Source organism: Rhea americana, unplaced genomic scaffold, assembly GCF_003343005.1.
Source record: "Rhea americana isolate MKP2758 unplaced genomic scaffold, rheAme1 scaffold_522, whole genome shotgun sequence".
Lineage (NCBI taxonomy): Eukaryota > Metazoa > Chordata > Aves > Rheiformes > Rheidae > Rhea > Rhea americana.
Window position 1 is genome coordinate 22,266 of NW_028186671.1, and position 21,267 is coordinate 43,532.

The 21,267-nt window shown below is 47.8% G+C and overlaps 1 protein-coding gene across 1 annotated transcript in view; it reads right to left on the minus strand.

Annotated features, from left to right (window-relative positions):
- Positions 1-6: 6 nt before the first annotated feature.
- Positions 7-21,267, minus strand: part of PKNOX2 (PBX/knotted 1 homeobox 2) — a 62,361-nt gene continuing 41,100 nt past the window's right edge. The window contains exons 6-14 of the mRNA XM_085318146.1: positions 21,198-21,262; positions 16,803-16,974; positions 13,718-13,906; positions 7,928-8,057; positions 7,734-7,834; positions 6,575-6,694; positions 4,744-4,820; positions 3,935-4,113; positions 7-632 (exon numbers count right to left, since the gene is read on the minus strand). Coding sequence (XP_085174272.1) covers positions 409-632; positions 3,935-4,113; positions 4,744-4,820; positions 6,575-6,694; positions 7,734-7,834; positions 7,928-8,057; positions 13,718-13,906; positions 16,803-16,974; positions 21,198-21,262 — 1,257 coding nt within the window. The 3' untranslated portion in view covers positions 7-408. The remainder of the gene's footprint in view (positions 633-3,934; positions 4,114-4,743; positions 4,821-6,574; positions 6,695-7,733; positions 7,835-7,927; positions 8,058-13,717; positions 13,907-16,802; positions 16,975-21,197; positions 21,263-21,267) is intronic.

A 21,267-nucleotide genomic window follows, 5' to 3' on the forward strand; every position in this document is an offset into this window, starting at 1 on the left:
GAAAAAAAAAGGCATCTGTCCTTCTGCACCAGGAAATCAAAGTGGTGGGACCAGAGCTGGTGGCAGTGGGGGAGAAACCAGCATTATACAGGAGCAGCCATCGCGGTTGAAACCGCTTGCCGGATGGACGTGCTTTTTTTATCGAGGAAAARGAGGGAAAAAAAAGAAAAAGAAAAAGATGGCCACAATATGTGCCTTGTAAACGTGTCCTTCACTTAAATAAGCCGACGGGTCAGAGCAGAGCCCGGTGCATTCCTGTTGTCCCCCYGCAGGGCATTCACAGGGGGCTGAAATTAGCTTTTTTGTTCTTTTTTTCTTTCCTAAAAATCTCTTTTTCCCCCCCATTTTGTCTCCTTTCCCAGCGGGTTTGGGGGCGGGCATCCTCCTCGCAGCGCAGCGGGCGCCTCGCTACTCCAGTGAGTCACTATGGTCCAAGCCAAGGGCACCGCCGGGCTCTTCCTCCAGCTCTTCCTCATCGTCGTCCTCCTCCATCTCGTCTTCCTCCTCCTCCTCGTCCTCCTCTTCCTCAGTGCCGTCGAGGGAGTCATCATGGGCCGCCAGCATGGCCTGCTGCATGGCCATGGTGGCCGTGGCCGAGGAGAGGGGCTGCAGGTTGTCCATGCTGAGGGAGCCTGCAGCGAAAAGAAAAATACCAAAAAAAGTTAAAAGAATGCCCTGCTGCTCATATAAAAAAGAGGAAACACACAAATTCGCCACCCCCGTGCCTGTATGACCCCAAGTGGGAAGCCCTATTTTCTTTCCTGTTCTCCTCTTCTGTTCCTCGTCTACTCTTCATCTCTTGTTTTGTCTAGCTCCTTCTGATCTCTTTTCTCTCTTTCTCTGTCTTCATCTTCTCTTTCATCTTCCCTTCTCTTCATCTTTTCCTTCCACCTTTTCTTCTCTCTTCTCTTCATCTCTCTTGTAGCTTCACAACTCATCTCTTCAGCTTCTCTCATCTCTTCATTTTCTTTCATCTTTCTCATCTTTTCTACTCACCTCTTCATCTTTTCATCTTCTCTTCATCTCTTTTGTCTCATCTCTTCATCTTTTCAGCTTCTCCTCTTCAACTTGTTTTTCGTCTCTTCTTGTCTCATCTCTTCATCTTTTCTCTCCTCTTCGTCTTCATCTTTTCATCTCTGCCTATCATCTTCATCTCTCTCCATCTTCATCTTCTAGTCTCTCGCTTCTTTGTATCTTCATCTTCTCTCTTCCCATCTTGTCTAGTTTCCTCTCATCGCTCATCTTCCCTCTTCTCTCAGATTCTCTCTTCATCTTCTTCTCTGCTCTCTTCTCCTTCTCTCTCCTCACTCTCCCTAGCTTCTTGAGAGATCTCCAACGTGATGCCCAATGTTGGGGCGATTCCTGAGCAAATATCCTGTCTCAAGGGACATTCCAGTGGTGGGCCAGATGCCCAGGCCATGATGCTGCTGCACAAGGGCTCCTTTGGCAATGTTCTTGTGACAGCCAAATGGAAGACCCTTCTCATGCAGATCATAGAATCAGTAAGGTTGGAAGGGACCTCTGGAGATCATCTAGTCCAATCTCCCTGCTCAGCAGGGTCACTTAGAGCATGGTAGACAGGGTTGCAGCCAGGCAGGGCTTGAATATCTCCAGAGAAGGAGAGTCCACAGCCTCTCTGGGCAACCTCTTCCAGTGCTCCATCACTCTCACAGTGAAGAAATTCCCCCTCACATTCAGGCAGAACTTCGTGTCATTCAATTTCTGCCCATTGACTCTTGTCCTCTTGCATGGGACAACTGAAAAGAGTTTGTCCCCATCCCGTTGACACCTTCCCTTCAGATACTTATACACCTTGATAAGATCCCCCCTCAGTTTTCTCTTCCCCAGGCTAAACAGGCCCAGCTCTCACAGCCGTTCCTCAGAGGGCAGGTGCTCCAGCCCTCTGATCATCTTCGTAGCCCTACACTGGACTCTCTCCAGTAGCTCCACGTCTCTCTTGTCCTGGGGAGCCCAGAACTGGACACAGTACTCAAGATGTGGCCTCACCAGGGCCGAGTAGAGCGGCAGGATCACCTCCCTCCACCTGCTGGCAACACTCTTCCTAATGCACCCCAGGAGACCATTGGCCTTCTTGGCCACAAGGGCACATTGCTGGCTCATGGTCAATTTGTCATCCACCAGCACTCCCAGGTCTTTCTCTGCAGAGCTGCTCTCCACAAGGTCAGCCCTCTGCTTGTACTGGTGCCTAGGGTTATTTCTCCCAGGGTGCAGCACTCTGCACTTGCCCTTGCTGAACCTCTCGAGGTTCCTCTCTGCCGAACTCTCCAGTCTGTCCAGGTCTCTCTGAATGGCAGCACAGCCCTCTGGTGTGTCAGCCACTCCTCCCAGCTTGGTATAATCAGCAAACTTGCTGAGGAGGCACTCCATCCCCTCATCCAGGTTGTTGATGAAGAAGTTGAACAGGATGGGAGCCAGTACTGAGCCCTGGAGGACGCCACTAGCCACAGGCCTCCAACTGGACTCCACGCCACTGATGATGACCCTCCGAGCTCTGCCTTTCAGCCAGTTCTCAATCCACCTCACTGTCCACTCGTCTAGCCCACACTTCCAGAGCTTATCTAGGAGGATGTTATGGGAGATAGAGTAYAAAGCCTTGCTGAAGTGAAGGTACACAACGTCCACTGCCCTCCCCTCATAYACCCAGCCACTCATTCCATCATAGAAGGCTATCAGGTTGGTTAAGCAGGATTTCCCCTTGGTGAATCCATGCTGGCTACTCCTGATCACCGTCTTCTCTTCCATATGTCTGGAGATGRCATCCAGAATGAGCTGTTCCATCACCTTACCAGGGATGGAGGTGAGGCTGACTGGCCTAYAGTTGCCTRGGTCCTCCTTCTTGCCCTTCTTGAAGACTGGAGTGACATCAGCTTTCTTCCAGTCCTCAGGCACCTCTCCAGTTCTCTAGGACCTTTCAAATATGACRGAGAGCAGCTTGGCAACAACATCCGCCAGTTCCCTCAGTACCTGKGGGTGCATCTCATCTGGGCCCMTGGATTTGTGGATGTCTAGCCTGCCCAGAAGGTCTCTAATCCTATCCTCCTCAASCAAAGCAAARTCTTCCCTTCTCCAGACTTTCTCTCTTGCATGTAGTCTCCGGGATTCCTCAGGGCTGCCCTTAGCAGTGAAGRCTGAAGCAAAYAGGGCATTCAGTAGTTCTGCCTTCTCTGKRTCCYTTGTCAMCAGGGCCCCYGCCCCATTCAGTAGTGGGCCCACATTTTCCCTAGTCCTCCTCTTGCTGCTGATGTATTTGAAGAAGCCCTTCCTGTTTTCCTTAACATCCCTTGCCAGACCCAATTCCAACAGGGCCTTAGCCTTCCTCGCAGCATCTCTACATACTCTGACTGCATTCCTATAATTCTCCCAAGTAGCCTGCCCCCTCTTSCACATTCTGTGTAATTTCTTCTTCTCTCTGAGTTTGGCCAGGAGCTCCTTGCTCACCCATGCAGGTCTCCTGCCCCTTTTGCTGCACTTCTTACTCATAGGGATGCATCGCTCTTGAGCTTGGCGGAAGTGATGTTTGACTACTAGCCARCTCTCCTGGACCCCTCTTCCTTCTAGGGTCTTAACCCATGAAATTCCTCCAAGTACTTCTCTGAAGAGCCCAAAGTCCGCTCTCCTGAAGTCCAGGGTTGAAATCCTGCTTGTTGCCTTAGTTCTTTCCTGCGGGATCCTGAACTCCACCATCTCATGGTCACTGCAGCCAAGGCTGCCCCCAACCTTCACATCTCTAACCAGTCCCTCTCTGTTGGTAAGGACAAGRTCCAGCAGACACCCTTCCTCATAGGCTCCTCCACCATTTGTGACAAGATCTCTTAGTGAGTTTGATCAAGGATTCKAGATACCCTTAATTACCAACTTCAAGTCATAACTGTACACACGGTGGGCCAAGCTGGGTGCCCCAGGCCATCCTTACCATCAGGATTCGTCCCTGAGTTGCCACCCTGCTGCTGCAAGACCCCAGCGGCAATAGAGTTGGGCCAGAACCGCTGAGTGGGCCGGTGCTGMGATTTGATTTTCTTGGCTTTCGGGGCTGGGTCTGGGTTGCTGGCGTCAAGCATGGGCTGTAGGATGCGTCTACGGGCATTGATAAACCTTTCCAGGAGAGAAGAGCGGGCAGGGAGTTAGCCACAACAGCAGCGAGCACTCTAATAATCATCACAGTCATTATAAAAATTTAATAAATCAGAATATAAAACCTTTYGGAAAAGTGGCAGGGCAGCCCAGAAAGCCATGTTTTCACCCTGCTTCATTTATTTGTGGTGTGTTCTATCATTGCACTGATTTTTCCAGCTATTAATCGCAGCAGGAAAATATTGGCTGCTACATCTCAGGCTGGCCAGGAGAGGGCACTGAGTCATCGTGAATGAACGCCAACAATTTAACACCTTAAATAAACCCGAGCTCCATCTCGTATCCCACAATGCCTTACGCAGAGGCTAAATAAATTGCAAAACTTGTCCCGTATTTTGGGTTTAAGCGACTTTAAGGCTGCATTTTCAGCTATGCAACGGGGCCATGAGAATGCTCTTGTGTATCTGGTGTAACGTTGCATACCCAAAATAAGAAGGGCAGTATTTTTAAGCGCTCTCTCTCTCTCTCTCAGGGGACTTAGAGGGAGTCAGTGATTTGTGCCACACTGTGCACAGAGGAGGCCTCACAACTGTCCAAAACTGGGAAGAAAAAGGTCCCAACTGCATGTCACGCACCACAGACCGCACTCACCAGTTGTTGACTTGCAAGAGCGTCAGGTTGGTTTGGGCTGCGATTTGCCGCTTCTCGTCCTCTGTCGGGTACGGGTGCTGGGAGAAGAGAGACGGCAGCAACGTTACACCCCCACGGGGAGAAACGGCAGCTCCGGAAATGAAAAAATCCATGTTATTTCATTTGTCACCCTCTCTCCCCAAAAGTCGGATGGTTTTTTACCCATTTGCAAGATGTAAGTCTTGACTGGTGGCCAAGCATCCCACCGTTTCCCTGGCACCCTTAGCGCTGTTCTTGAAGTAATGGAAAAATTTTCACTAATCTTAGTGATTTTCCCAAAGTTTTCTAATTCCACTGGGAAAAAAAAATGCAATATTGTTCTAAAATTCTCGGTTTTGAACCCAAAATTTCACACAAGCCAGCCCACTTTCGTTTCCCGGAACCCCAGGCCAACGCCGCTCATCGTCCCAACCAGCCAAAAGTTGCCTGGCAAAGTGGTGCCCGGGTAAATCTGAAAAGTGGTTTTTAGGCTCTCTTGCAAGAAAGCTATGAGAAAATATTCAGCCTAAGGAAGTGTTTCCAGCAGGATTGTGGAGTAATTTAAGCTGGAGATACCTTAGCGGGAAGCCCAACTACGTGTTAGCAGTAAGGACTAGTGGGAGGGTGGAGCCTATCCCAATGCCACACCTCTGCTGGARGAAGAATGATTTTTTTTCTTCTTCTTTTCCATCCCATCTCATGTGACAGGGCACCTGGAAGGAACYAGCTTCTGATCTTCTGGATCCTCTTCTATAGTGCCAAAACTGCAACCAGGCCCTCTGAAACACTGGCATGGTGTGGGAGAAGGATGGCAGCAGTGTGAGATGGCCATGCAACACGGTGACTCTCTGGTCCTGGGTTCAGTCAATCCAAAATTTTCCATGAGAAATGGCAAGAAGTACTCAATCAGCTGCAGGAATCTTCAGGACAACCTCCAAGCCATGATCTTCCTCATGTTGACCCTTTCAGACTATTGTTTTTCATTTTTAGATGCTCAGACCTAGCAGAGACCTGAAATTTTGCTCTTCTGGCAGGACTAAGACCCTATGAATCAGTGCACGACCATGCCCAGGCGATGAGGCTCCACCACGTCCTTCTCACTAAAGGACCTTATGGAAGGATCTTTATCTCCACTGGTAACACAGGCAACTTGAAATACTGAATTTAGCCATCTGGAATACTGAAAACACTCAGTACCATGGGGGCTCCCTCACTCATTTACAGAAAGTCTTGCAAAACTATCGGCAACTGTCTTTGGTGCTCCCAGCTCAACCCAATGCTGCTTTTTTTTYCCCCACCTATTTTTCCAGATGCTTCACAAGAATATAGTGGGGCCAAAGCTTTCCGGCAGTGCAAATCCAACTGGAATTTCTCTTAAAAAAAAAATCCCAGCTGATTCCTGCAAGGTCCTGGCACACCGTTGAACTCAACGATGCCTCGGTACACGCAATCAGCATCTGAGCTTTTTTCACCCTGATTATGTTCAAAAGGGTGAGGGGTTAAGTTTTTTGTCCTACTCCCACCTGTACGCCTCTGTCCCAGGCCAGCGGGCTCCTTGCACCCTCCAGCTTGCCAGGCATCTGCGCACTGCCAAAACGGTAAAGTAGGCCAATTTTGCATTTCAATTTGTTCCTGCAGGGCCGGCCAAGGGCACGGGATAAACCCAGGAGTGCCCGCAAGGTCAGCTTTTGTATCAAACCCACCCAGGTTTGCCCTGAAGTGGGACAAATTACAGCCCCACCAGGCATCTTTTTTTCCCCGTCAGCCTAAAAATCGCCCCGTCGGGGGCCGCGATGTCRGCCGCGGTCCTCACCATGAGATGCTGGAAGAGCCATGAGCGCATGATGTTGGTGGCGTGTTTTGGCAGGACGCCCCGCTTGTTCTTGGACTTCTTGTCCTCGCCGTCAAGGAGCGAGGTGAGATCCAGGTTCACCTGCCAGCGAGATGCACGCCTGAGTCGTAGCCAAAAGTGGGCAAAACGGCCCCAAAGAGGGCTCTGAGCGCAAAACCGGAAAGGCATCGCTACCGAGAGCAGGCGCCGGCCAGGGGAAAGGATGATCCCGGGGGTTCGGTCATTTTTTTTCCCCAAATTTGCATTCGAGCCCTTCTCCTCTGCTATTTGCCCACTTTTTACTTCTGGTTTTTGGCATTTGGAGCACCTTTTTTGGATGATTTGCTTTCTGCCCGCCAGCAGCAGGGCCAGACCAAACCATGGTGCCAATGCCATGACCAGTTGGGACACGCAGCTACGGAGGAAAACCCTTTCAGCTAAAAAAAAAAAAAGAAAGAAAAAGAAAAAAAAGAAAAGAAAAATCCCCAAAAGACAGAGCTGATTTTCCAAACCATCACTTGCAGGTTTATTAACCCCTTGGCAAATCTGCGCTTTCCACTCTGGTGTTTCCCATTGCACAACACGCCAATGCTTCAATTTGGCCATTTGGGGAAATTTGAGAATTTTGGCCCATTCACTGCCGCAAGTTTGCTGGATACCTCCGGGTAATGGCCCAGATACATTTACTTATTGCTCTGTTTCGCTGGAGTGTTTTGGCACAGCTCCTTGGCCAATTCGCCGCTGCCTAAAGTGAGAAATCACTCCATTTCCCTTCAATCTGTACACAAAAAAAGGGGGGGCTTTGCAGGCATCAGGAGAAAAAAAGTGGGGAATGACCCCCAAAGTGAGCTTTGCAGACAGAGTTAATTAGCCTTCCTTGCTAATTAAAATTTTGGCACCATCTGAGGATTGAATTTATTGATAAATTGGTTATTATCACAATTCCCACAGCTGCAGTGCAGCAGTGCCTGGGCACTGCCCAGGTGTTTGCGCTCTTTTAATTAATTTTTGCCCTAAAGTGGGAAATGCGTCCGTGAATTCCTGCTTGTTTTAGAAGCCACTAGTATCTCTGCAACTGCAAAAATGCCAGGAAAGGGAAATTGGAAGCTTTTTGGGGATTTTTTTTTTTTTTTGGTCTTACCTGGGCGTTGGGGATCTGCAGGGCRCCGGGGGCGATGGCTTGGGCGAGGACCTGGCCCTGCGACGTCACCATCGTCACGGGCTGGTACAGGGCTCCTCCGCCTGCGGGAGGGGGAAAAAAGGGGCTCGTGGATGGGAAACGGTGGGGAAAAAAAAAAAAAACAATTTCCAGATTTCCCCATTTCACAAAAATACCTGGCACAGCCGGCGAGCTTCCGGCGCTCATGGCGAGGTTGCCCGGCGGCAGGGCGGCCGCCGGCACCACGATGCCCGGCGGTGGGTTGGAGGCAGCCGGCAACGCCGCGGGCGAGCTCTGCAGCATCTCCTGCGGGGCAGGAATCAAATATATATATATATATATACAAATTTTTTTTAATTAATTTTTTTAAATGCAAAAAACACAACGCCAAAACAAGCAACAAGCAAGCCATAATAAATCCCTATTTGCCATCACTCCCACTGCCATTAAGGAACGTTTTGCCAAAAAAAAAAGGGATTTTTCTTCCCCCCGGCGCCATAACGTTAGCTTTTGCACCTGAGCGGCAATTGGGAAAAGCGTGAATGGAAGGATTAGTTGAGTATTTCATGATAAAATCGGGTATTTTGGAAGGGAACGGTGCCGCAGCAGGAGGAGACAGGCGGATAGGTGCCAGCAAGGCACATCCCAGATGTGTAGGATTTATTTTTTTTGTGCGTTATGCCAGTGATATTTATGCAATTATCATTTCAGAAGAAGCCCAAGATAGCGATACATCTCTAATTTGCCCAGCTGCGACGGAGATAAAACCGCACGCATTGTAAGTAATAAAATTAGGATTTCTTCATCTCCACTCCCCTCTTTTTTTTTTAATACTCATTTTTCCCATTCGGCTTCGCTTTTTCCCCAGCGTCTCCCGGTCGAACAAAACGCCAACCCAAGGAGCTCCCCATTCTCCCGTTCACCAGTTTATTCAATTTGAAATTCATTTGCATGCATGCATTTGAGAAACGTATTTCTTGGGTTAAGGAACAAGGATTCCTCCAGCCTCTTTCCAAGAGGCAGCAACACCGGAAAATCAGAGCAGTAAAAAAAAAAAAAAAAAAAAAGTAGTTCTTCTTTTTCCCTTGCAATAAAACAAAAGACAGTAATTTTGAGCGCACAAAGCCGTTAATTTTGTAGCGAAGGATGCCGGGGTAAGGAGGACGGCGCGTCATTTAGCGGAGGGGGGGGGGATTTAGAAATAGCATTTCCTATTGCTGGGGGGAAAAAAGTGGCCCTTTTTGGTGCTTTTTTTGGATCCAGAGCAAACATTTTCCTCACCATTTTTTTAAAATATTTTTTTCTCCCATGCAGCAGTTATGAACAAACTGTGATTTACCTGCACACCTTTTGAAATGAAAATACTGGCTGTGCTTTTCRCCACCCACAACACCAGCAAAACAAATGATAAGCACACCAAAGAAACCTTTTTTTTTTTAATATAAATCCTTTTTTTGGGTCTGGCATTTCTTGGTGTGGTCTGAAAAAATGAGGCATCCTCAGCATAAGGAAACCAAAACCCAGGAGCTTTTGCAAAGCCTCCAAGCTGCAACATGACGAACAGTGTGGAAATACTTAAATGTTTATATAAAACCATGTTATGTTCCTCAGGAAACTGCAAAATGCAACTGGGAGCAACCAGAGCTTCGGGTCGGCCTCCAGCGCTCCTCTCCCATCTCATTTTTCTACAATTCGCCCGAGAAGAGAGGCTTCCAGAAGACTGTTTTTGGAAGAAATTTTTAGGGGATGATCCAAAYGCTGGAAGGAGAAACTCCCATCTCCAGGTGCTCCCATCTAGGTACACCACGATTTCTCAAGGAGATATGACCATCCAGAGAGACATTTTGGTGACATAGTGCAGAACTGTGCCAAAACACTGGCTCGATGGCAGGCAAAAAAAAAGGCAGAGTATTAGGAATTATAACAAAAGGAAATGAGAGAAATTTATGGTATTTCCATGCTTTCACTGCAGGACGCTGTTCTGTCTTCCCAGCAACTTAAAACCAGGGAGACCCAACCGAAGTGGAGGCTCTGCAGTAAAATAAATACAGATAGATCTCCACGGAGTATAAAAAGATATGGTTCACGTCCTAAAGACATTTGGTCATGAACACCGGCCAACTTCTGCTACGCTTGCTATTCCGTCGCGTTGGAAAACATTTCGTATTTTAAGATGAAGGTCTCAAAGAAGTTGAAATGTTTCTGGCAACTTGGACACTTCAGTATAAAACATGTGTCACTAGGTGTCTCTGTAGATCCATCTTGGCACCTTCCACAGCTCTACGGCAAAACGCCGTTTGTCCAAATTAAAAGGCGCTTTAATGAGAAAGGCAATCTCGTCCATGTCGCCTGGCATAAAAAAAACCCCTCTTTCGAAAGAAGATGAGTGTCGACAACCAAGTGCTCAGACGTGGACTAACATCCTTCTGCTGGCTCTTTGTAAGACAATCATTTATTTTTGAGGGGCCCATAGATACATAAAAACTCTTCCTAACTCCATGCAATTTATTTGTGTGTGAGTTAAAATATTGGGGAAAAAATTGCACATCTGCCAAGAAGAGCCGGCCAGGCTTGAACGTGGGCCAAAGGACTGAGAAGGCTCCTTTCCGCATGGATGGATGGGTGGAAAGGGATGAAGAAATGTTGGCTTGAAGGAACACAGAAAATGAAGACTTGTCGACAAAGCAAAACTTGGATAAATTAAGGTCGAGAAGGAAAAAGCTGCCTTAAATCAGGCCGATCCAACCCAGGCCATTCGCCTACAACTGGGATTAGAATTGGGTGCAAGACAAGGAAAATTTGTGCAGAAAACACCTCTGATCTCCACAAGACCTACTGCTTGGCTCCAAATGGGAGCCAAAACCCAGAAAATTTAATCCGAATAAGCCTTCGGCGGTGCTCCGATTACCGCATGGAGCAATGGGGATGGGCTTCGGGGTGGTTCTCCCTTGCAAGCAAAGCAATGTCAGGAGCATTGAAGCACCCTTTGGTGTCCCAGGAGAGCTGACCTGGCTTCCAACAGATGAGTTGGTCTCCACCATACAAGCAGCTCTCTCCTCCACTTGTCCGAAAAAGCAGGAAAATATTCATTAAACGATGTAACGGAGTTACAAAGTGCCCGAGGAGGACTCAAGGGAGAGGAAGAGCCCCATGGAGCAGACAAACTGAAGAGGAAAAACAGCGAGAAAAAGAGCAAAATATTGGGAATTGCTGAATGAGGAGAGGTTAGGCTGCACATCCTAAGTCCTTGAGCTGCAATGGAGAAGCTAAATCCTCTGCAGAACAAAGTAGGGGGCAAAATAAGAAAGTAATCCGAAAAATGAGGTAAAACATGTCTGGCAGGTAACAGAAGGCTTGGGGAAAGGAAAAACTCAACTTCCCGCCTGAAGTTGGCCAACTCCTAGAGTCACCCGCGAAGCCACATAAATTTTGCACCTTGCGTTCACTCGCGGCAGAAATTACTGGGCTTTTCCTCACAACGGGCAGCATCTTTCCAGTTCAGGCCAGTAATTCCCGCTTTTTTTTTTCTCCCCGTCATCGCGCAAAGCCTGAATTAATGCCGGGCCACGAGTCGTCCTTTTTGGAGACCCCGGGGAAACCCAGCAGCGGTTCTCCCGCGACGACATTTTGCAAGCTTTCGCCGCCGTCACAGTCGATGTTGGGTTATCAAGTAGCCCGAGTTTTTTTCAAGCATGCTGTCAGATGGTCAAAAACTTTGCAAAAAAACCTGAAACAACTCACTTTTGCGACCAGTCAGTCCCGCAGGATGATTGCTACATAAGCGATATAAATACCCTTGAAAAAAGCTATTTGCTAAGAAACTTCATTGATCGCTATTAATCACATTTCCAGCCTTTAGGCTTTTTTTTTTTTAAATTCGGAAATTAGCGGCCACTTAGCTCTTTTTACTTCCCTTCAGCAGGAGATTAATAGGACGAGAATTAGCAAAGTCGTCCCCTTTGCCATTTTTAAATCCTGATCATGTGACGGCATCTCTGGAAGATCCCCAGCTTTTAAGACGTATTCGATGCTAACGATAAAAAGCATTTCAAGCCATTTTTTTTTCTCAAGCTTTTTCCATGCAAACTCAAGGATATTCGAGGATTTGAAGCACTCGGGTGCTAGCCACAGTTTTGCTGCCTTTATTATCACCATCCAAATGTCCTCCCCATCCAAGCGTGGCGGCATTGGCTCCCGTCGCCCATTTTTGCCGAAACCTTTCCGATACAAGGCAACACACGAATCCGGAGTCTCCCCATTTTCTCTGATTTCCCAACCAGTCTCCAAGTCTCGCTCCGGTTTCTCGACTTTCCGTCCCCATACGAAACGGCGCCGGCGAAATGGGAGACACCGGGAGCGAGGGCACTCAGCGCTGCTCCCCGGGGCTGATATTTTTTCCGAAGGCTCGTGCTAATTTTCTGATACGATCCCCACCTCTTTGTGAGCCGCTAAATCCTCATTACTTTTCCTGACCGACGCATTCTAATTAGAGCAACACTTTTAAGGAAGGAGGAGGGAGGAAAAAGAAAAAAGGAAAAAAAGAAAAAGAAGGGAAGAAAAAAAAAAGAAAGAAAATTCACAATAGCCACAGGACGGCTTTCCATCTCATTAACTCCTCACTTATTATTTTCGGGAAAATTACTGATAAAACCGGGCATCTCCATTTGCTGGGACTCGGAGCTTCATCGGCTCCTATCTAACATCTCTCTCATCGCCCTGGATGCGAGCGGTTGCCATGGCGACCCGCAATAATAGAAACTAATAAATTACAAACGAGATGCTCGTCGAGCAATTATTGCTCCCTTTTATGCCGCCGTCTCGCTAATTCTGATCATAAGGGAACGCCACAATAAAAGCGGCGGAGGGATAAGAAGTCCGTTTCTCGAGACRAGGGGAAAATCGAGAGAGGCCCGGGTTTTTAGATCAATGACGAAGAGGTTTGGCTCCTTCCGGGAACCCAAATAAGAAATAAAACTTTTTTTTTCTTTCTTTTTTGGCTTTTTTTTTTCCCCCTCTCCTGGCAGCAAGAGGCCGGTAGCGTCGCTGCAGGACTTTCGCATTCGGCAGAGCTGAGCGGCCCGAAACGACTCTTTAGCCTCAAAATGCCTTAAAAAGACGGGAAGAAAACATCTGAGGATGTTCCGGCTGTTTCGAGGAAAGAAAACGAAACGAAACGTCACGGTTGACCTGGCGTTTTGGGGACACATCGCTGCCAAACCCCCTTGGGAATCTCCACCCGGAGAGAAGGTTTGGGGATTTCGTCCCCTGGTGCCACTTGCTTTGGCCATATTTTGGGCTTTTTTTTTTTTTTTTGGCTGGATCAGCATCCCTGGAGCAATTTGCTGCTCTTTTTTAATCCTTTTTTTGCAGCATTTCCACCTACCTTCCCACTCGCACTGGACGTGCCACCAGTTTGGCTCGCCAAGCTATGGCCCGTGCGCCAAGTTTGCCGTCCGTTATTTATGCAAATCAGCATTTTGCTAACGCTATGCAGTCCCAKTCTATATTATTTGGGCAAATCTGGTCATTACACAAAAAATATCACAGCAAAAATACAAGGCAAAAGAAGCGGAGGGAAAAGCAGCATTTCTGCTCTACAGCAAAAAAAAATAGCATTTCCTTGCAAGATTTTTGCAGGGCACCAACACAAAATTCTCATGGTTCCCATCCAACCTGCCCGAAGCTCCTCGGATTCAACCCCCTGCAAATAAACCTTGATTTATCGGATTATTTATTTATTTATTTATTTTAAGTAGGAATGGCTTAGCAGTGAGTATCGGSGTTGGGTTTTGCGAGCGTTGCTCAACGCAACCCATGCCAAATAAGGAATAATAACCCCCATTGAATTGCATGAGTGGGATAGGGGTCTTTTTTTTTAATTATCAACTTTTCCTTTTTTTTAATTAAATTCCACCGCTCATGGGATGCCACCGGGGCGAAACGGCGAAGCCGCGGGTGCGCGTTACCTGGGGGTGGAGGTTGAGGGAGGCCTGGCTGGGCGAGTAGGGCCCGCCGAGGTCGTTCCTGAGTAGGTTGTCGCTGTGCATCTTCGTTTTGAGGCAGGTGATGTAGCGGTTGCAAAAGTCCTTGCACAATTCGTTCACCTTCTCCAGCTCCAGGAGGTGAATGCGCAGCACCTGGATCRCCTTCACCATCTAAACAAGAGGGAAAAGACGGGTCCAGCGCCCACCAGTTTAATTAACGCACACAAAAGCCTAATTTTTTTTAGCTTGCCGGGCGAAAAAAAAAAAAGTAAAGATTTCCACCAAAATCCATCTCCATGGCGGAAATTGCAGATTTCTTTCGCTCTCCCCAGACAGAATTTCCCTGCAGTCCCACCTGGTGAAAATTCACAATAATTAACCGTTGCCTTTCTGGGAAATGCCCCCAAGAAATTGGACCCAAAGACCCGGATGGAAAAGTGTGGGTTTTCTATCCTCAGCAGGCCACTCTTTCGAAATAACAAGATTATGGGGCCGCAACACCGTCATAAGCTGTTGCTGGTGCAAAGCCTGGGCCTCATTAAAACGTACCCCATAAATGTTAAAAAATTTACACATAAACCATTCCTCTCGTGGAGCTGAAACCTTAAGTTTTACAGCCGCTGTTTGAAATCTTGCATAATATATAAAATCTCAGCTATTCACTCCGGGGCAATAAAGCCGGTTTTATGTAACAAAACGTCTTTGCATTTCAAAGGGTGTTTTTCAACTTGCAAATTTTAGTGGTCATCTTTACAAACTGTTAGTCGCCGAGGTCTGGAAACAGCTCCCCGAAAACCGAGCCCCGGCCGCCGGCTCCGCCGCGGGGAGGGGGACGGCGTTTCTCGCGGTTTGCAAACGCCAGGAAAAAGAAAACCAAAAAAAACTTTTTTCTTCTATTTTTTTTTTTTTGCTCGTTTTGCTTTCTTTTCCTCCTCGGCGTGCGGGGGGCAGCGGGACAGATCCGCATCCTCCTCATCGCCCCGGCGGTCACAGCCATGAAAGTCACTATTCAAGGGCAAAGGCAAGACGACCTGCCACATCGACGTCTCAAAAATAAATCTCTCAATTATCTCAGCTCATTTGCTTAGGGTCTCATTTTATGTCCCTGCTCCGCTGCGYCGTATATCTGTCCGGATAAAGAGTTACAGTCGGACGGAGTACGTGCACGGGGTTGTAAAAAATACAGATGCTGAATTAATTGACTGTGTGGCACTCAGCAGCTGATTGAGTTGATAATGGGGAGATCTGACCTTTTTCTAATTTCTAATTATGTGCATCTCGGCTGCGAGGAATACATGACTCTTATTCTAATGATCGCTAACGCCGCTGGCCTTTTCGGCGCCGCTTCGCCATGAGCTGCGGCGGCCCCTTCCCGGGGAGCTGTCGACGTTTGGAAAAAAAAAATCAAGTCGGATAGCACGGATTTTGGCCAGCAGGTCGCGACCGCTCTCAAATGGGTTGGCTACATTGAGCTAGTGCCAACCCGGGGCAGATTTTCCCCTTTTTAGGTCCAGCAGCCTGCTGCATGCAACCCGCCATGGGTGGATTTAACCTCGGCAGCAACCAGGAGAGCTGCTCCCAAACAGAGTATTTCAGGCCCGGACAACACAATCGATGGGTTTTTCTAAGAGAAACCACCAGAAAAGAGTCAAAATAGACCCTGCTATAGATGGAAATAGGTTTTCCTCCCCAGAAGTTTAGACTTTTGGCCAGCTCCAGCATCCCTCCATCCTTGCCGTATCGTTGGACCTATTTTAATCTTATTTAATGCCATGGGGTTTTTTTGCTCAATGGTTGGTGTGTTTTTTGCTCAAAATCCTACACTGCCTTTCCCAAAACACATGTTGCGTTTTCATGTTTTAGGTTGTCCCTGACTTGGCCACACCGGGCTTTTCCTGCTCTCCACTACYTAGGCCTTCCTCTAAGCTCTTTACTGTAATGTCATTCAAATTTGGGCCAGCTTTTAGGTATACAAAGTAATAAATATTCYAGGCTCTTGGTTTGAGCATCTTCCAAGCAGCACCCATAAATAATTCTTCTTCCTTATTGATCTGTTTTACACCCGTAACATTGACTTGGCCTTCAAGAAGGTTCTGACGCCTTCACTTTGTCTCAGAACAGCTTCTGTTTTTGTCTATCAGCCTTCGCAAAATGACTTTGGCTTTTGCAAATGAGGCTTTGCACACCCTGTAATTTGGAAGTAGGGGGCTTGGTTTGTACCCCCACACTGGTGATAGCTCCACTGAGCTGGTCTCGAACTCAAGATCTCGCTAAACCCCCTCCACAAGTTGAAATCAGCCATAAGAGCTGCAAGAGTTTCAAGACCTCCTTGACTTGCAAACTGGCAGCAGSCGTAAAGCATGGAAGAGTTTCAAGACCTCAAAGACCTTAAAATGTGCTCACAGAGTGCCCAGGGCTTGAGCTGAGATGGCAGGATGTTAGACCTAGTTTGACCAAGAAAACATTGGTAAAATTGCCCAAACCATTGACATGTATCTCTCTTTTCAGAAAAGGTCTCATTTTGTCCTATTTCTTGGAGACAAACACATCCATTCTGCAGCACTGCAGGTGAGCTGAGCTGATGGCCAACCCAACCAACCAACCCAATCCAATCCAACCAATCACCCCAACCAACCCAACTCAACCCAAACCAACCAACCCAACAAACTAACCAACTATATGATGGTTTATGTTGCACTGAAGARCAGGGCTAATTCCTTCATGCCTGGGGTACAAATCAGCCTACAGGCTTACCAGTTCTCATACAATGYTTTGACCCTGCAGCTTTTGCGAGGAAAACTACTATACAAATGGGATTGAGTCCATTTCTGCTAGGCTTTTATGGAGAAAATGATGGAGAATGTATAGTGAGGTCTACTGAGAGTAGCACCAATGAAGCCAATGCTATAAATTTGGAGTATGTAGAGGTTTATAAGCACTCAGAGCAGCCATGTGGACCTCCAAGATGTTGTCCAAGGGGTGATCCCCCATAATTCATTCTCTACCTGCTTGTGCCCCATAAAGCACACACACAAAAAGCCTCTGGCAACCACCATCCCATGTTTACCAGGTTGTCCAGCTCAGGGTCATCGCTGAAGAAAGGTTTGTGCTCCTGCTCCTGCTGGTGGACGAAGTTCTCGATGTCGACGTCGAAACTGGCCGAGGTGATGCACTCGGAGCCCTGCGTCGCCTGCTCACACTTCTCAAAGAGCAATGTCAGTAGCGGGAAGAGTGGGTGCCTGAGGAGGTGAGAGGGGGGCCTCCGTTAATGCTACGGGACAGCCCCGCACACCTGCCTATGCTGCCAGATCCCGACCATGCAAACCTCACCCTTCCAAGCAAGCACTGAAATTAAGCCTGATCCCCTGAAGACGCACCAGAGCTGGACGTGAATCCAGTCAGATCTTTTCCCYGCAAGGTGAAACCCCCCTCCCCCAAAAGAGAAATGCCTCATCCTCCCCTCCAGACATGCTGGGCACTTTTCTGCATCGTACTGAAAGCCCACAGAAAGGTTGCACCACCGCATCAGGGCACTTCTGCAGTATTTTCTGCTGGGAGAAGGCCACCTCGCTCTGCTACACCTTGGGGGATATCCTGGGGGAAATCCTGGAGGTTGGGCATCATCAGAGCAGGGACTTCCTCTGGTGCTCTCCTCTACCTTTGCATTTGTGCTGTCCTTCATCTCTGCATTTTGTGCTCTCCTCGGTCTTTGCATTTTGTGTTTTCCTCCATTTTTACATTTCATGCTCTCTTCCATTTTTTTTTTCATTTTGGACCCCAGCATCTGTCCTGGGACTGAACTCCATGATGACTGACTCCACAAAGAATCCAGAAAGCTCCTCATGCCTTGTGCACCCAAAACCATGAGCCCTAAATCCACGTTGACCACCTAACAGCCCATCAAGAGCAATACTCCTTCCAGGATGGCCCACTTCACCCCAAAATGTGGGCCAGTTTGAGATGTCGCATGGGAAGGGACTGCTACTTCTATTTGCCTGTGGCTTTGTGCATTGCTGCTCCCGCGCAGGGCTCTGCACTGCCATCGAGCAGATCTGTGATTGCATATGAAATAAAAGAAACACCCTCAAAAAAGCCACTTCTTCACATGTATCGTCCAGAGCTCCCTCTTCCAAAATACGCTTGCAATCTTCAGAACTCCCCTCCAATCACAATATTAAATCAATGCAATCTAAAATATAAACGTACATCCAACCAAGCATGGGAAGAACACAAAGCCTACCCATTAGTGCAACCCTAAATGAAATCAACCCTCTCCGTGCGTGCAGTTTTTTTAAAACGGGAATATTTCTGGTGACTTGGAGGCAAGAAATGCAAAATGCTGCTGCACAGGTTGTTCCCCAATGGCCAGAGCCACTGGACCCCAGTTACTCCTTGCATGAGCAGTGGGATTTGGGAGATCGCTTTCTCTCTTCAGGATGATGACCCCTAAAATAACACCCCTGAGTGTTCACCGTGGCATTATATCAGGGGTGCTGGTAATATGAAACGGTATTAGAAGTATTATAAGTATGGGGAAAAAAGTCTTTTTTGGCCCAGAGGAGGGGCTGATGATCTCTTCCAATCTCTCCCTTTCTGCATAACTTTTCCACCATGGGGATTTCTTTCTCCTCGTTTTCCACGTTTATGCTTCTCCTCCATTTCAGTCAAATCCAACTGAGATGTCACGGGACTAGGGTTTGCATCCAAAAAGCAACCTCGCAGCTTATTCCCAGCGCTGGAGACAACAGAGCGCAAGGTGCACGATGGTGGTTAATCTAAAGAATAAATTTGGGCAGGAGACCTCGCCGAAAACGCCTAAGCCCCTTTTTTTTCTCCCTACCCCACTCCCGTAGCAAAGTCCAAAAGCGGTTTCCACAGCAAGTCGTATTTTGGGGTGGAACGGCAAAGCGGGAGCCAGGAGCGAAAGCGGAAGAAATTGCCCGTGTCGTGATTTGCACCCACAATTTCCCACGCGCCAACCATGAAATAATTAGGATTTAAATCGCACATGTTTGCATGCACAACGTTTTGGGGTTGCCATTTCAGGCCAACTTGCATTTCCTCAGGGCAGTTGCATTTTTGCTGCTGAAAAGCCGGCTGTCGGACACTTCCTCGACCCCACCAGATTAGCCGGGGCCGAGCTGGAGGCTGTCGAAGGGGTTAAACCCTTGGCTAAATCTTCATTTGCAGCCACTAATACTGCAGCATATTATAGCCTAATCTCGCCTGATCCCAGTTTAATGCAAGATTCGCTGAGCCCGGAGCAGAAAACGGAGGGAAGGAGGGAAAAAAAATGAGGAAAAATTAAAAAAAAAAGAAAAAAAAGCCTCAGTGGTCGTTAATTTAGGCAGCGGCTTAGCTGAGGGATATGAAAGGCAAATTCCAGGTGGTGTTCTGAATTATTGCGGCACGCGAACCCGGCCGCCGTTTCAGCAGCCCCTCAATCGGTCAGGAACGAGAGGGGCAAATCGGCCCCGAACTGGGGCAGAAAAGAGGGATTTTTTTTTTTTTTTAACCCGGCTGAGGGGATTTATTAGCCCTCAGCCACCGCCGGTTCAGGTTGGAGCAGCACCCACGGCGAAGAGGACGCGGAGGTTGAGGGTGGCATGACGCAAGGGAAGAAATTTGGGGTTTGCTTTGGGAAAAAATAAGGGAAAAAAATTGAGGCAGACGCACAGCGAGGTTAAGGGAGAGGACCAAGGTCCCAGAGGCAGAGTGGTGTTCAAGGAGCAGCGAAACCCAGGTCTGCCACAGGATTGGGATCCCCCCCCCCCCAAAAAAAGAAAAAAATATATATATATGTATGTATGTGTGTGTGTGTGTATATATATATACATATATATGTATGTATGTATATATATAGTTATGAATGGGAGGAAAAAATAAAGTAAAACACCACGATGTTTCCTAACTTGCAGGCAAGCAGGATTTTTGCCAGAAAAGATATTTGGGGCTAGAAAATGAGGGTTTTGCAAAAGGTGGTTTTGCAAGACCGGGAGTCGGGCGCTCACCCCTTCCTTTCCCCCCTCTCCAGCCATCGGAAATAAATCTCGCCGGCGTGGATTTGGGGAGAGTTTGATCCTCGCTGGCGCCGAACAAATAAAAGGGCTGAACCCGCCTGACATTTTCCTGCAGGAGAGAGGTCGTTGGCAGCCGCTAATAAAAAGGATTTGACACGGGCTAATAAAGAGAAATGAATTCCTCTAATGGTCTAATTTTGCACATTCAGCAGCGCTCTGCCTGCAAGCCCAGCGGTGGGAAGTGGGGGGGGGACATGCTGCCCGGTCCCGATTCGCACGTTTTTTTAAGGGGGAAAAAAAAATCAGTGCAAAGGAATAAGGGCTGTTGCCCGTTTGCAAATTCAGGGTTCTCCGAAGTCACCCCGGTGAACGCCACGGTAAAGGCAGCCTGGTATTAAAAGTGTCCCGGCTGCCTACGGGCTGTGAAGAAAGCACAGCCTGCAACGAATGCGATTTGCCACAAATGCAACTCGCAAAAATAAATAGAAATTTTAAAAAAATCCCAAAATGCAATTTGCAAAAAAAAAAAAGGAAAAAAAATGATATTCGCAAAAAAAATGCAATTTGCAAAAAAAAAAAAAAAAATCCACTAGGTTGCAATCCGGCAAACATGGCAAAAAGGCTTTTTTTTTTCCTTTATTTTTTTCTACGTCTCTGGAGAATTATTTCCGTCTCTTCGGGGGAACATTCCCTCACAAGTCCACTTGCAACGCRCTCTGGATAACTCCTCGCATTTCTCCGCTGGGTTTATTTTCTTTGCTCTCCTTTCCAGGCCGGCTAGATTTGCTCTTTCGCGCCGTTTGCAGAAATTTGGAGTTTGGTCATTTCATCCCTCACGGCCAAGAAGTCCCGGTGGCGCTGATCAGCTCCCACGTGGCCCAATTCAGAGAGAATTTGCCCCAGTTTTGGAGCGACGTGTGTATTATTAAAGCCTGGTTAAGCCTCTTGGTCAAACAGCAGCAATTCTTGCCGGGATGCAAAAAACCTGCAATTTTTTATTTCACTTTCCTGGGTAGGGTGGATTTTTTTGCCCAAAATAGATGCTCGCGGCTCCAATTTGGGGCAAGACAGTTGCTTGAGGCAAAAATCAAGCCTGGCACATGCTGTAACCCAAAAGTGATAGTTTTTGGGGGGCTTCTGGGCTTTTTTGGTCATTTGGGGTGGAAAGGGGTTGTTTCCTCTCCCCCCCCCATGCTGCCCCAAGAACGCATGTGGGTGATGCATCCTCCCAGGGCTTTGGTGCATCTTTTATTTTGCACCCAGGGTGCTACTTATAAAAAAGAGGAAGATAGAAAAAGAAAATATAAAGAAACCTCCTGCCCGACAGGGGGAAAAAAAAAAAAGGCATCATGCAGAAAAGCAAAAAAAAAGAAGAAGAAAAAAAGAAACCCGTTGTTTTTGCAAAAACTAGGAGGGAAAGGGCGAAAAAAAAGAGGCGTCACCTGTAGACGGCCCGTTTGTCGGCCTCCAGCTGCGCCTGGGGGTCGGCGGCGGCGCTGGGCACCGGGGCGC